This window comes from Saccoglossus kowalevskii, chromosome 4, assembly GCF_978046115.1.
Source record: "Saccoglossus kowalevskii chromosome 4, keSacKowa6.1, whole genome shotgun sequence".
Lineage (NCBI taxonomy): Eukaryota > Metazoa > Hemichordata > Enteropneusta > Harrimaniidae > Saccoglossus > Saccoglossus kowalevskii.
The window spans coordinates 24640022-24656853 of record NC_140644.1 but is presented as its reverse complement, the minus strand read 5'-3'; the positions used below and the strand labels follow the sequence as shown (position 1 = coordinate 24656853).

At 37.9% G+C, this 16832-nt stretch overlaps 1 protein-coding gene across 1 annotated transcript; it reads right to left on the bottom strand.

Moving 5' to 3' along the window:
* Positions 1–15: 15 nt before the first annotated feature.
* LOC146747215 (uncharacterized) lies at positions 16–12359 on the bottom strand. Its single transcript, XM_085498570.1, has 3 exons — positions 12107–12359; positions 1284–1574; positions 16–536 (listed from the first exon to the last, which is right to left on the bottom strand). Exons 2-3 carry the CDS (start codon positions 1569–1571, stop codon positions 258–260), a joined length of 567 nt encoding a protein of 188 aa, XP_085354696.1. The 5' UTR covers positions 1572–1574; positions 12107–12359; the 3' UTR covers positions 16–257.
* Positions 12360–16832: the final 4473 nt, after the last annotated feature.

The following is a 16832-nucleotide window of genomic DNA, read 5'->3' as shown; positions in this document are numbered from 1 at the left end:
AACACAATGTAAGGATTTAAGAGAGGTAAATTTGTACTCAAAATGACAAAAATCCATTCATGAAAAGTGGTAGACTACATTTTTGTTACTAAGGCACCCCCAGAGTTGGGTATGTAGACCATTGAATTACGTAACTATTTTATATTGTTATTCACCCAGTGGTATTGTTAACCATCTATTACAAATAGTACTCTAATCTTGATAAAATAATTTGTAAATGTATATTTTTGAGTATGAAATAATGAGTTTTTATAATATTATTCATCGCTATTGATGCCCCTGAACGAGACAACATATTTTAATGGCAACTTCTCTCGAATTTCTTCTATCATATACAAAAATGACTGCTTCGATATCGCCGTCTGTGCCCCAGAGGAGAAGTCTGTTTTCTTTGGTATTAATGTGCATATAACTTCCAATTTGTTGAGAATATCTTCACTTGAACCGTGAATGACCCGGATATTTTCTTCCAGTGCGTGCCTGTCTTGTGGGTGTGTTGATATCTTGTCTGCTACTTCAATTATACATGATGTGTCCTGAAAGGGAGACAATGAACACGTTATTAAGTAGATGATGTGTCCTTACTAAGAAAGACTGTATCATTCTTATTTTTGAGGATCGACTTTCTTAATGCCCTAAATGTTCCTTGAGCTAAATCATGCAAGAGGAAATCTCCATACTTTGGCATCTAAATGTTCCTTGAGCGAAATAAAGCAGGGAGAAATCACCCTTAATTTGGCAACTAAATGTTCCTTGGGCAAATTCATGTTTTCGTGTTCATCTATATTTATATCAATTAGTGAACCTGATAGAACTGGCTACAAAATATAGTCCTACACTGGTAAGTTAAATACTAGTAGCTGAAATTTAATTTGCTTCATAACCAATGTGTAATCTAGGGGTAGGGATTTTACATCCTTGAAAACAAAATGTCAAATGTCGTGTATTCATCCCTTGGTGAAAACACTATTAGATGGATGTATTTAATTTAATTTAGAAGCCTACTGTGACTGTCAACAGTGAACAATATTTACAAAACTGTATTTTGATAAATAGGCCAATTTTTATGAAAAAAGTTTTCAAAACTCACAAAATGGCCGCCATGACAGCATTATTTTGAGAAATAGTTTGGTGTTTCCCAATTTTCTTCACTATACTTTTATACTTTACTATATCCTTGTATTGGTTCAGAGTAAAACGTAATGCAATTTGAACAAATTCTGAATTGTTTTTCATGTCTAACTCAAAACGTTAGTACAGTTGTTGCCATGGATTAAACTCACCTTCTGTATAATCTCCATGGCTATTCTAATCGTGTGACAGTCACCTCCCGTGTAAGACATGCCACTTTGTTCGCCAACACTCATGCATTTGCTCACTTCCCTTTCTAAGACAGCCATTCGTGATATAGCATCTGTCAGTTGTTTTAGTCTCAGATGGCGGGTCAAACTCGCCAGGGTGGCATTTTCTTCGATTTCACTCGCTATCGCTTTTTCTGCGACTTTGAGAGTGTAGTTGGAGGCGTTTAGACTTCCACTTGAATCAAGGAGCTGCTTGGAGTATGACGCCATCACCTGTATAGGAAAATAGTGGGAAATGTATATTCTTAGTCAAGCGATGTGAAATCTGCATGTTTTAAGGTACTGCACTCTATTGATTTAATTTGGAATCAGGACATTTATTACTAAACATGTAACTATAGCAATTTATATATTGGGAAGTTGCTAGATAAGAAAATACGACTGTCAGATTAAGATTTACATAAAGGTTTAGTCTATCAGATTAAGAAGCCTGCTGATATTTGTTTAGAAAGTTGTTTATAAAGTTAAAATGTTACTGGTTTATTACGTGATGTAGATAGTGTTACAATGTAACATAAAACAGCATTCTGAAAATTGTTGTTTTAGAACAGTTAATACAGATCTGTTTTCTGTACAAAATGTGGATTCTAAAATAATCACACTCAATCACACTATCAATCACGATACATAATTGTTTTATTCTATGTCACCAGCCACCAATTTGACATATGGCACAGTCTATCCATCATAGGATTTAATGGTAAAGGCATTAGGTACTGAGATAATCGTTATTGACACTCTCAATCCTGCCACTGTGTTGCAACGTTTCAATATGGCTAAACACCCGACAACAACTACGTTCGAAATCAAAACCTGTTATCTGATGCCCGTAACTTAATTCCCTGAGAATGAATTATGTGCAGTCGTTTCTCCTCCATACCAACTTCCTGGAGTTAGATACAAATACAATTTTAGAATGTCAAACTAAGTAAAAATATATTTTACCCTGTCGCTATCCGTAAACATGCCGTTATACTGAAAATGGCTAAAAATGTGATTTGTTTTGCACATAAGGAATATCTGACACGTGTAGACTACATCGCCCTCTACGCAGACTACAAGCATCATTTGTCCATTATATTTTGTACATATTGTGACAGTTGATGGCAATATCTGACACGTGTAGACGACATCGCCCTCTACGCAGACTACAAGCATCATTTGTCCATTATATTTTGTACATATTGTGACAGTTGATGGCAATATCTGACACGTGTAGATGACATCGCCCTCTACGCAGACTACAAGCATCATTTGTCCATTATATTTTGTACATATTGTGACAGTTGATGGCAATATCTGACACGTGTAGACGACATCGCCCTCTACGCAGACTACAAGCATCATTTGTCCATTATATTTTGTACATATTGTGACAGTTGATGGCAATATCTGACACGTGTAGACGACATCGCCCTCTACGCAGACTACAAGCATCATTTGTCCATTATATTTTGTACATATTGTGACAGTTGATGGCAATATCTGACACGTGTAGATGACATCGCCCTCTACGCAGACTACAAACTGCATTCGTCCATTATATTTTGTACATATTGTGACAGTTAAAGGCAATATGTGACACGTGTAGATGACATCGCCCTCTACGCAGACTACAAACTGCATTCGTCCATTATATTTTGTACATATTGTGACAGTTGATGGCAATATGTGACACGTGTAGATGACATCGCCCTCTACGCAGACTACAAACTGCATTCGTCCAGTATATTTTGTACATAATGTGACAGTTGATGGCAATATCTGACACGTGTAGATGACATCGCCCTCTACGCAGACTACAAACTGCATTCGTCCAGTATATTTTGTACATAATGTGACAGTTGATGGCAATATCTGACACGTGTAGATGACATCGCCCTCTACGCAGACTACAAACTGCATTCGTCCAGTATATTTTGTACATAATGTGACAGTTGATGGCAATATCTGACACGTGTAGATGACATCGCCCTCTACGCAGACTACAAACTGCATTCGTCCATTATATTTTGTACATATTGTGACAGTTGATGGCAATATCTGACACGTGTAGATGACATCGCCCTCTACGCAGACTACAAACTGCATTCGTCCATTATATTTTGTACATATTGTGACAGTTGATGGCAATATCTGACACGTGTAGATGACATCGCCCTCTACGCAGACTACAAACTGCATTCGTCCATTATATTTTGTACATATTGTGACAGTTGATGGCAATATCTGACACGTGTAGATGACATCGCCCTCTACGCAGACTACAAACTGCATTCGTCCATTATATTTTGTACATATTGTGACAGTTAAAGGCAATATGTGACACGTGTAGATGACATCGCCCTCTACGCAGACTACAAACTGCATTCGTCCATTATATTTTGTACATATTGTGACAGTTAAAGGCAATATCTGACACGTGTAGATGACATCGCCCTCTACGCAGACTACAAACTGCATTCGTCCAGTATATTTTGTACATATTGTGACAGTTGATGGCAATATCTGACACGTGTAGATGACATCGCCCTCTACGCAGACTACAAACTGCATTCGTCCAGTATATTTTGTACATATTGTAACAGTTGATGGCAATATCTGACACGTGTAGATGACATCGCCCTCTACGCAGACTACAAACTGCATTCGTCCATTATATTTTGTACATATTGTGACAGTTGATGGCAATATCTGACACGTGTAGATGACATCGCCCTCTACGCAGACTACAAACTGCATTCGTCCATTATATTTTGTACATATTGTGACAGTTGATGGCAATATCTGACACGTGTAGATGACATCGCCCTCTACGCAGACTACAAACTGCATTCGTCCATTATATTTTGTACATATTGTGACAGTTGATGGCAATATCTGACACGTGTAGATGACATCGCCCTCTACGCAGACTACAAACTGCATTCGTCCATTATATTTTGTACATATTGTGACAGTTGATGGCAATATCTGACACGTGTAGATGACATCGCCCTCTACGCAGACTACAAACTGCATTCGTCCATTATATTTTGTACATATTGTGACAGTTGATGGCAATATCTGACACGTGTAGATGACATCGCCCTCTACGCAGACTACAAACTGCATTCGTCCATTATATTTTGTACATATTGTGACAGTTGAAGGCAATATCTGACACGTGTAGATGACATCGCCCTCTACGCAGACTACAAACTGCATTCGTCCATTATATTTTGTACATATTGTGACAGTTGATGGCAATATCTGACACGTGTAGATGACATCGCCCTCTACGCAGACTACAAACTGCATTCGTCCATTATATTTTGTACATATTGTGACAGTTGATGGCAATATCTGACACGTGTAGATGACATCGCCCTCTACGCAGACTACAAACTGCATTCGTCCATTATATTTTGTACATATTGTGACAGTTGATGGCAATATCTGACACGTGTAGATGACATCGCCCTCTACGCAGACTACAAACTGCATTCGTTCATTATATTTTGTACATATTGTGACAGTTAAAGGCAATATGTGACACGTGTAGATGACATCGCCCTCTACGCAGACTACAAACTGCATTCGTCCATTATATTTTGTACATATTGTGACAGTTGATGGCAATATCTGACACGTGTAGATGACATCGCCCTCTACGCAGACTACAAACTGCATTCGTCCATTATATTTTGTACATATTGTGACAGTTGATGGCAATATCTGACACGTGTAGATGACATCGCCCTCTACGCAGACTACAAACTGCATTCGTCCATTATATTTTGTACATATTGTGACAGTTGATGGCAATATCTGACACGTGTAGATGACATCGCCCTCTACGCAGACTACAAACTGCATTCGTCCATTATATTTTGTACATATTGTGACAGTTGATGGCAATATCTGACACGTGTAGATGACATCGCCCTCTACGCAGACTACAAACTGCATTTGTCCATTATATTTTGTACATATTGTGACAGTTGATGGCAATATCTGACACGTGTAGATGACATCGCCCTCTACGCAGACTACAAACTGCATTCGTCCATTATATTTTGTACATATTGTGACAGTTGATGGCAATATCTGACACGTGTAGATGACATCGCCCTCTACGCAGACTACAAACTGCATTTGTCCATTATATTTTGTACATATTGTGACAGTTGATGGCAATATCTGACACGTGTAGATGACATCGCCCTCTACGCAGACTACAAACTGCATTCGTCCAGTATATTTTGTACATATTGTGACAGTTGATGGCAATATCTGACACGTGTAGATGACATCGCCCTCTACGCAGACTACAAACTGCATTTGTCCATTATATTTTGTACATATTGTGACAGTTGATGGCAATATCTGACACGTGTAGATGACATCGCCCTCTACGCAGACTACAAACTGCATTCGTCCAGTATATTTTGTACATATTGTGACAGTTGATGGCAATATCTGACACGTGTAGATGACATCGCCCTCTACGCAGACTACAAACTGCATTCGTCCATTATATTTTGTACATATTGTGACAGTTGATGGCAATATCTGACACGTGTAGATGACATCGCCCTCTACGCAGACTACAAACTGCATTCGTCCATTATATTTTGTACATATTGTGACAGTTGATGGCAATATCTGACACGTGTAGATGACATCGCCCTCTACGCAGACTACAAACTGCATTTGTCCATTATATTTTGTACATATTGTGACAGTTGATGGCAATATCTGACACGTGTAGATGACATCGCCCTCTACGCAGACTACAAACTGCATTCGTCCATTATATTTTGTACATATTGTGACAGTTGATGGCAATATCTGACACGTGTAGATGACATCGCCCTCTACGCAGACTACAAACTGCATTTGTCCATTATATTTTGTACATATTGTGACAGTTGATGGCAATATCTGACACGTGTAGATGACATCGCCCTCTACGCAGACTACAAACTGCATTCGTCCAGTATATTTTGTACATATTGTGACAGTTGATGGCAATATCTGACACGTGTAGATGACATCGCCCTCTACGCAGACTACAAACTGCATTTGTCCATTATATTTTGTACATATTGTGACAGTTGATGGCAATATCTGACACGTGTAGATGACATCGCCCTCTACGCAGACTACAAACTGCATTCGTCCAGTATATTTTGTACATATTGTGACAGTTGATGGCAATATGTGACACGTGTAGATGACATCGCCCTCTACGCAGACTACAAACTGCATTCGTCCAGTATATTTTGTACATATTGTGACAGTTGATGGCAATATCTGACACGTGTAGATGACATCGCCCTCTACGCAGACTACAAACTGCATTCGTCCAGTATATTTTGTACATATTGTGACAGTTGATGGCAATATCTGACACGTGTAGATGACATCGCCCTCTACGCAGACTACAAACTGCATTCGTCCAGTATATTTTGTACATATTGTGACAGTTGATGGCAATATCTGACACGTGTAGATGACATCGCCCTCTACGCAGACTACAAACTGCATTCGTCCATTATATTTTGTACATATTGTGACAGTTGATGGCAATATCTGACACGTGTAGATGACATCGCCCTCTACGCAGACTACAAACTGCATTCGTCCAGTATATTTTGTACATATTGTGACAGTTGATGGCAATATCTGACACGTGTAGATGACATCGCCCTCTACGCAGACTACAAACTGCATTCGTCCATTATATTTTGTACATATTGTGACAGTTGATGGCAATATCTGACACGTGTAGATGACATCGCCCTCTACGCAGACTACAAACTGCATTCGTCCAGTATATTTTGTACATATTGTGACAGTTGAAGGCAATATCTGACACGTGTAGATGACATCGCCCTCTACGCAGACTACAAACTGCATTCGTCCAGTATATTTTGTACATATTGTGACAGTTGAAGGCAATATCTGACACGTGTAGATGACATCGCCCTCTACGCAGACTACAAACTGCATTCGTCCAGTATATTTTGTACATATTGTGACAGTTGAAGGCAATATCTGACACGTGTAGATGACATCGCCCTCTACGCAGACTACAAACTGCATTCGTCCAGTATATTTTGTACATATTGTGACAGTTGAAGGCAATATCTGACACGTGTAGATGACATCGCCCTCTACGCAGACTACAAACTGCATTCGTCCAGTATATTTTGTACATATTGTGACAGTTGATGGCAATATCTGACACGTGTAGATGACATCGCCCTCTACGCAGACTACAAACTGCATTCGTCCAGTATATTTTGTACATATTGTGACAGTTAAAGGCAATATGTGACACGTGTAGATGACATCGCCCTCTACGCAGACTACAAACTGCATTCGTCCAGTATATTTTGTACATATTGTGACAGTTGATGGCAATATCTGACACGTGTAGATGACATCGCCCTCTACGCAGACTACAAACTGCATTCGTCCAGTATATTTTGTACATATTGTGACAGTTAAAGGCAATATGTGACACGTGTAGATGACATCGCCCTCTACGCAGACTACAAACTGCATTCGTCCAGTATATTTTGTACATATTGTGACAGTTGATGGCAATATCTGACACGTGTAGATGACATCGCCCTCTACGCAGACTACAAACTGCATTCGTCCAGTATATTTTGTACATATTGTGACAGTTAAAGGCAATATCTGACACGTGTAGATGACATCGCCCTCTACGCAGACTACAAACTGCATTCGTCCAGTATATTTTGTACATATTGTAACAGTTGATGGCAATATCTAAACATAATGTGACAGTTGATGGCAATATTTAACACTTGTGGATTCCATTGCCTTCTACGCTGACTACAAACATCATTTGTTCATTGTATTGTTTGACACACCAACTCGCCCCATGTACATATACGCCTCTACCCGCCTACCCCGAATAGAGAAATGTACATTTCATCGTAGTCACGTGATACGTTGAATGTTGAGGCAATCATTAAAATCTCTTCTCCTTCCAAGGAGTGTCTCATTAATTCATAACTCATTAATTCAGATACTATATAAAATCAGACAAACGGTCAATGACTACGTAGAAAAGCATTCAGACACGTGTGTGTTTGCCAAATCGTTGATGAATACTATAATGCAACCGTCTATATCTCAGCTACATTCACATCTAAGCGGTGCGCAGCGGCGGACTACTACTGCATTTCCTTTCTTTGCTGCCAGAGTTTGACATTCTCAACTATGCATAATCATCCGAGATACATCTGAAGCATCCTGTTTGATATTTCAACTAAATCGAGAAAATCAGGTAAGACAATATAGAATTGTGTATAAATGATTATGCATAGTTGAGAATTTCAAACTCTGGCAGCAAAGAAAGGAAATGCAGTCCTGGCGTTTGAGGGCGCTCACGCATGCGGAGATTGACACAACCTGAAGGCTGGTATCACAGAGAATAGAAATTGTAAAATTTCGTCATAAATGCGTATAATCTGGAAAAATATATTATTTACATGTAATCGGACATTTTGCGATAGGCCAGTGTCTTATATGCACTCATAACTGGTTTGAACAAGGTATTTTGTATTTTGAGGTATGATTTTCGGCTGCTAGAAAAATGTGTGCATTTTTTGTTTCCTCCCTTGTCTTATATATAGTGCAAGCTGATCAGCCGGAAACAAGTATTAGTGATTTTCGTGGTTTCGGAGCGTGATGATTAAATTTTATAAGTTATGCTTGCTTTACATTACTAAACTGTTTTAATTCCATAATTTCTATTATTTTGAGCAAGGGCAAGGTCCTGTACCGGGACACAGTCGCTCGGCCCCATAGACGAATAGATCGTCAAGCCCCTGTGGTTCAGTTAACCATAATACAGTGTATATGCATTCACTGCGTGATTACTTGGGAATAAGGGGTAGAGGTTCTTGTAATAAAATTTCATTGGGTGGTTTCTGAATCACCTGCATTTCTACGACTGGGTCTTGGTTTGCACTGTTGTATTATTATAAGCACCTCACTCAGTGCTTGTCAGGGAAACAATCATAATACTATTACTATACCCTCACTTTAAACATCAATTGTGATTACGCCAATTTTTTTTTTTTTTTTGTTCCGGTCACTGACAGTTGTTAGTGGTAGATGAGGTTGTTTTAGCTCTGGAGTGGGCGGTATTTACATTCAGTAGTTCGCTGCCTACTACCCAAACAAGGCTATGATTCCTGCTATAGCTAAATGGCGTGGACGCCCAAGACAGAATTCAAATGAACTAGTACGCATGCGTATAACAACGATTATCCTCTTCCGGATTTCCGTACACGATGTAACCAAACAGCAACAAATTAGAAGTCTAATTTATTAATTTATGTTTTTTACAGATAAATCGAGTTTCTGGTCATTTCATGTTGTGCTTCCTTCATCTATATGCTACGTACCCACCTAATGGTGCTATTATTATAGCAGTATTTATTGCGGTGTCTGAGTGGACAGCGCCTTAGATCCAGGGTTAGAGTTGCTTGTGTTATTATCACATGATCTTGTTTTTGTATTAAATATCTCCAATGAGCTTTCATAGTTTAGCGATCTGATTGATTTGTTGTATTCCTGTGGATATACCAGTGTATACCAGAAAGTACTATGGTATATTTACAAAATGATAAATTTCGTGTTATGTTACATGTATATATATTTAGATTATTTGTATTTAGGCCAGCTGGTCATGCACGCATTAAGTGACACACATGTGTCAGTATATGTAATTATCATCAGGTACAAGTCTAGTAATTCACTTTACACTACATTTGCTTTCTGTTTTTTTTAATATAACAACTACAAATTGGTCCAAAATATAGAGAAAGGGGCACATCTCCTTATTCAACATCGAAAAAAATGAAAATTGCATATTTGGAATCAATTATAGCCGGATATGATATAACCACCCCCTTTAAAGGGCGTGGTCGTCGCACTGCGCACGTGTGACATTTATGTTAATAAACATTTTTCCACAGTTCAATGAGCTCTGCTAATGAAGTACGAGTTTTAACCTGGGCGCAGAGTGCACTAATTACCGCCGGTGAGTCTTTCGATACATTCACCCAAAAAATACCTAGTTAAAGCTTGGTACATAATGTCTCTGTCGGTACTCGTTGTTCTGCGCAACAGTCAAATTCACCAGCTTTGTTCACATGAGACCCATAACCAGCGCATGCGTAGCGCGACGACCACCGCCCTTTAAAATGTGCAGATGAAGTAGATCAAGACAGGAATCTGTTTATATTAGGGATATATGCGACTTAAAACAGCAAGGGCTGTATAAACCCAAACTGGTGATAGTGAAATGGTGTGTGATTTACTCGTAAGCATGGGATAAACGGCTTCCCCCTGTGAAGAAAAGCCGTCAACGTCTTCATCTCACTCCGCACCAAGATGCACACGGTTCGCACCAAACGAGCGAAGTGGAAGTTTTCAGGTTCAAAAGTAGCATGTTGCGCAAACTTCTACTTGAGGAATGAAAACAGGTGTGACTTAAAATACTTAGGAATTTATCATAATAAAAGTTAATTATTTCGAATGAAAAATACGTGTCAAGGATGAACCTTAATTTAAATTACATAATAGTGGAATGTTAAGTATTTCATAGTAAATTGGGTAATAATTATAATAAATTTATTGCATCCATTGGTTGACAGCAATGAAATGTTAGTGATAAAATAAAATAAAAGACATAGAATACTAAAGTAAAAATGTCGGTTATTGATATTTCTGATTTCAAATATTTTGTATAAATATACATCGGAATGGCTTAATACTATTTATGTTTCTTCTCTTGAACTAATTTTACGCAATTTGAGACCACGCAATTAAAGTGAAAATTTGATTACCTGTGAATGTTTCTGAGCAAGTGAAATAAAATAATTGTAGTTAAGATTGCATCTTGTGCGAAACGAATATGATTTATTGTAAATACAAATGTTCGATGAACCATTGAACAACCACAAAGCGCGTGCGTACTGTACTATTAACTATTAAAACAACGGGAATGTGTCATTTATCAAGGCATGTTTGATTTACGGGGGTGGTTAAGTATATAATATTGAACATAGATTGCTTAAAAAAGTACGTATTTTTAAAATAATAAAAGTATCAATAAAGTCAAAATGACTATGGCAGTAACGTTATTTATTTTTTTGCAGAATGAACTTGTCTTGCAAATAGTCTAACCAAATGTCCACGAATCTGTCGAAACATTATTTATGCGTCATTTTCACTAAATGTAACATAGTTTCTAATGTCAACGAACCGGAAAACATTACAATTTCCGCTAAGTTGGAATTGTTGATATATAAATCTATTTTTTACTCACAAAGCAATACATTTTGAGTATGTGAAAACAAACCAATGTACGTAGTAAATTGATACAAGGTTGCCATGGAGACGGAAGAGATTACATCTCTTCGTATGTGTTCTGCCTCACTTTGCATTTTACAAGGTTATATAAGCACAGATTGAAGCGCAAACACATGTATTGGGCATTCAACCGAGGCATGCTGTGTCCATGTCAGATGTGTCAGAAGGGTGCCCAGTTCGATATATCACCTGGGATGAATTACGGCATGATTTCAAGGGACTCACAACAATACATGTATGTCATATGGCAAATTACCCAAAACGTCAGTGCCACGCTGCAAATCGTACCAGCATAGATAATCATATTTGTGTTTTAAAATAACGCAAATTTCACTAACCTTTCCATGTAAATGAGCCTATATCATGTTGTATGTATCGACGTGCCCGATTGAACAGCAAAAATGCCGTCGCAGACGATGTGTTGCGTTTACCTTTTCAATCCACCAGTGATTTGTACATTCACTCTGTCCATCCGTATAATGACAAATAGCCGCGTAGCGCAGATGAAAAAAATTGATATTTTTTCTTTCACAGCAGACGATACTCACTGCATTGTTTGCGGAGTATGTTCATCATCAACTGAACAAAGCCTTGATCACGATTGTTATGCTAATTTTGGAACGAACTATTATAAGTATAGGAGGAACAGCATAGAGGGATCGTTGTCACACTCGGTATCCAATTATCATAGTTCAGAGGTACATTAGTTGGGGTTTGAAATTACGGTGACATGATACCAAGATCCTGTTTCAATCTCGCTCTCGCATAAGCGTTCCAACTCAGAAAAATGCTAATGCGCATGCCCGAGGCAACTAGGATACTGGGATGTCCAGGTGGATCAAAATAGCTGCTCACGATGTAACGGATTACAATAACTATATTTTCTGTACATTTTCGATGTATTAAATTTTTTCACTATGCATGTGGTAATACATGTTTTATTGTTTTATTACAAACCGCCTATGTCATGTCAGAAGGTCGTAGCATCAGTCTCGCTATCTACGAGATGAGACTTGAATGGGATCTTGACATGGTGTCACCATACAGGTCTCATGCCACTAATTAACCAATGGCTGCTCGTAGCCAATTTAAATGCCCAGCAAGAACCAATGAAATTTTTTAAATATTATTTTTCTCAGGTGCTCCCTGTTTGAGGGCGTAATCACCTGGGTCAGAGGTGAGACCAACATGTGGTCTTTTGTTTACTACTTAGCTGCTGTGTACCTGTGGGTTTATTCTGTGTGTTAATGGATGTTCTAATCTTGGTGTTTTTCCAGTGATTTCTCTTGGTGCAATCCAAATGCAGTAGGTGTGTCTTGTTTACCTGAGATTTGCAAGAGTTTGAGCTGGCCAACATGTTAGTTTTTTTCATATGGTTGATTACTGGCATGTTGATTTCCCATTTTTGAGCCATATTTTCAACTTTCTTCGTCATTTTCATATAGCAATCTCGTCATATGTTAACATTGTCGTCTATGGAAATTCAATTAGTGGTATGAGCCCTACAGTACTATGCGCGTTGCAAACCCCAAGTAATGTACCTCTGATAGTTCTATTGCCAGAATAGCACGGTTTCGCTAAAGACTATCCATGGCCGGGTACATGAACTGGGGATATTTATGGCGAACGAAATTAAGCCTTGGCCGGCGAAGATGAACAAATACGTGCATTATATTAAGGGAGTGGGATTTATGAAGAATTTTAATAATACATTTTTGAAATAAATTATATTAATTTATCTTCTTATAACAGTTTATTTTCTGCATGTCATATCGTTTTACAACTTTCGACTTTAAACAAATTATATTTCTTGATTAAAAATCGTGAATTAACCTCCGATAAGCAACAACAACAAACAACAATACCCCGGAAAGTGCATACCATATATTAATACTAGAAATGTGGGGCGAGCCGATGAAATAGACGTGAACCGACTGGACATCGGTTTCCTCTCAATATAAAAAAATGAAATTCTTGCCAAGGATGCATGCATAAATTATGGAGAAAGGAACGACGTAAAGATGTCATTGTTAACCCCAATAACACAATTCTTATGAATGTGACGTCATCATTTGACCGCATACTAGTACCTGCAAACAGTTAAACGCCTCAGCTTGTATGTCCGTAATACTTGTAAACAATGCATTAAGCAATGCAACCTTATGTACATTAACTTATTGACAATTACATTCCTAGAAAAGTCACAAACCAGAGACGAGTCGATGTCAGTGCGCTCTCTGCAAAATTCTGAACGGCTCCCACACGTTTTCGAGTCGGAAACACCACTATATAAACATACGTAAAACAAAAAGACATCACGGGACAGGATCCAATTATAAATTTGAACGGATGGCTGAATAATGAGCGGATGAAACCCGATTTAAATAGAATAGACACAAACTTCAAATGCAACAAGAAACCAACCTCGCATGTACAGTATAAATTTGAGTTGATTTTTGAAACGAACAAAAAAAAATCGAAGTTTGTTTTTTAAATTTTCAGATAATATGGTCCCTCAAATTATATAATTTTACAACTAATAAGCTATTTCCATAAGAAATGCCCACGATAATCTCATGGGGATAATGTTCTACCCCCCCCCCCATTGGTTGCATTTATCGGGGATCTTCTTCTTAAAATAAATATACCGTTTTCTAGAATAAACACGGGAAGTATACAACGCAATCATCGATGATTGTTGCGAGAGATAGGATATGGGTTGGATATTTTTGTTTTGAACGTAAGCATTACGTTTCACAGGAATACAAACAATTCAAAAACATTAAAAATAAACAATGCTAATAATAATAATCATATTATCTTTATTTCTAACGTATAAGGCATAACCCATTACAAATTGTACATACAGGCATGCAGGAAGATCTACCCACGTACCTACCTACCAGGCCACGCCAAACGACGTCCAGCGAACGCCACCCACAGCGACTAGATGGCAATGCACAAGTCGAATCTCGAACATCACAAACAAAGTATATAATTATGTAGTCATTAAAATAACTCAGAATCTAATTCATACTCTAAAATGTTATCAAATGTCACCGATATATATTATTATTTTATTCAGTAATTAGTATATAACAAAATAAATATATAAATAATTAGATCTTTAAAATATCTGTCTGCCATCCAGCTTTGATGAAATACTGTCTTGTGAATCTGACAACGTATACAGTATAAAATTTGCTACAATTATAGATAACTATAAATTTGACCCAGCAAATTATAACAACCATGAATAAATTTGCAAAAAAATGTTTAATGTAACTATTTTGAGCATATTCACTAGGCTTTGAGTTCACGAATTCGCCAGGTTATTTTACATGTTCTTATTGATTTAATTTAGAATTTTACTTATCAGAAAAAAATACTACAACCGGGAGTCTCGTACTTATACTTACATCTTGATAATTGATAACTGACAAGTGGGCTTTTATCAGGCAATAGAAGAATGCTTAGGACGAGTGCATTTTTGGGGGTTCGGTGGTAGAGAATAGTAGCCACAGCGCCCTCTACCAAGTAGCGAAAATAGACTAAGTGTCCCCCAGCGAAATATACCGTAGTCAGCTGCATAATTATGTAAGGGAGAACTAACCTCGAACTACTACTGCCAACTGGCCGTGTGGCCACTGAACCTAGCTATTACAGTGAAACAGAAAAGGCACACTAAATGCTCATTAGTAAAACTGGACTGACGGCTTAACGAAACAAAAAACGCCCTGACCACGAGCTATAAATCTCCATATTATACGTTCTCTAAAGTAGGCGACTACAAACATTATGATGCTTGAACTATGTATGCAATCACTCTCCTGATCTAAAGGGTGAAACTTGTCCCATTAGAACGTATGTTAGAAAAGCCAGAGAAATAACAATACAATCCAATGATATCATGGTGTATCGATTGATCAGTGTTTAAGAAGATTGCTGGCTTCTCTAGTTTTCCTCTGGATAACAGTGACTTGTATCTCCGTTTGGAATGGCAATGTACTTGAGACAGATGTGCCGACTGCATTCCTCGAAAAACTAACCATTCATTTGAAGTTAACTTTGATTCCTTGTGGTTGACTAATTCATGTAGATATCAAATTGCTGTTGATTGTCCTTTCCAGTGTATGCAATGCCACCAACAATACTTTTAGTAATTTTATATAATTTTGTAAATACCATCAGTGCGGATGTCAATACAACATGTATGTTGGCCCTTGAACTTTAAAACATTTGAATGGATCATGGAGGTAAGCGTCTATTGGTCCTATCGACATATCATTACAGAGGGTTTTGCATTGCTGTTGTAATGAACAATATTCGTAATTGCAATCGTACTAGTGAGATTTTGTAGCCATTCTTGATGGCTGGCAGAATGACATAGTCAGAGACTAAACTTTCCCATCCAAGTACATACCTCTGAAGTAAGTGGTTGTTCAGTATGATAGTGAACATGATCTGGCGAGGTGCTTCCCTCATAGGTAGATTGAGTACAAATATCATACTGCAATGATTTCCATGAGGTACATATATAGCGTGACTGATTGAATACAACAAATTGGCATCATAATCAGTTTTGGTAACATCCTCTACCCATGATGCACTGCGTGGCACAGACTGAACTTGACAGTCAGCAGGCGAACTGCAACTAAGAGGTGTACTTGGTGGTAAGAAATGAATTTTTAACGGCTTGGTGCTTTCAAAAAGTGTTAGCATTGGTAATCAGGATTGTGGCTTTACTTGCAGATTAGGATGTTGAAGCGTTGTTCTCCCGTGGGTAAACAAGCTATCCATGTCCGGCAAATCCATCAAAATATATTGCATGTGCAACACAATCATGTAATGTGGCATTTTCAGGCAAACTGGATGATAAAAAGTTGGTGGTGCCATTTCCTGGTGCAGAGGAATGGTAAATGATGCTGCTGATAATATGCTTTACAAGAACTCTTACCTTGACTTACTAGATTTTACCTCTTTTCAAAGAATGTTGAAGATCTTAATTCGAGATAAGTCAATTCAAGTTAAATTATACAATGTTGAAGCAGATAACACATACAA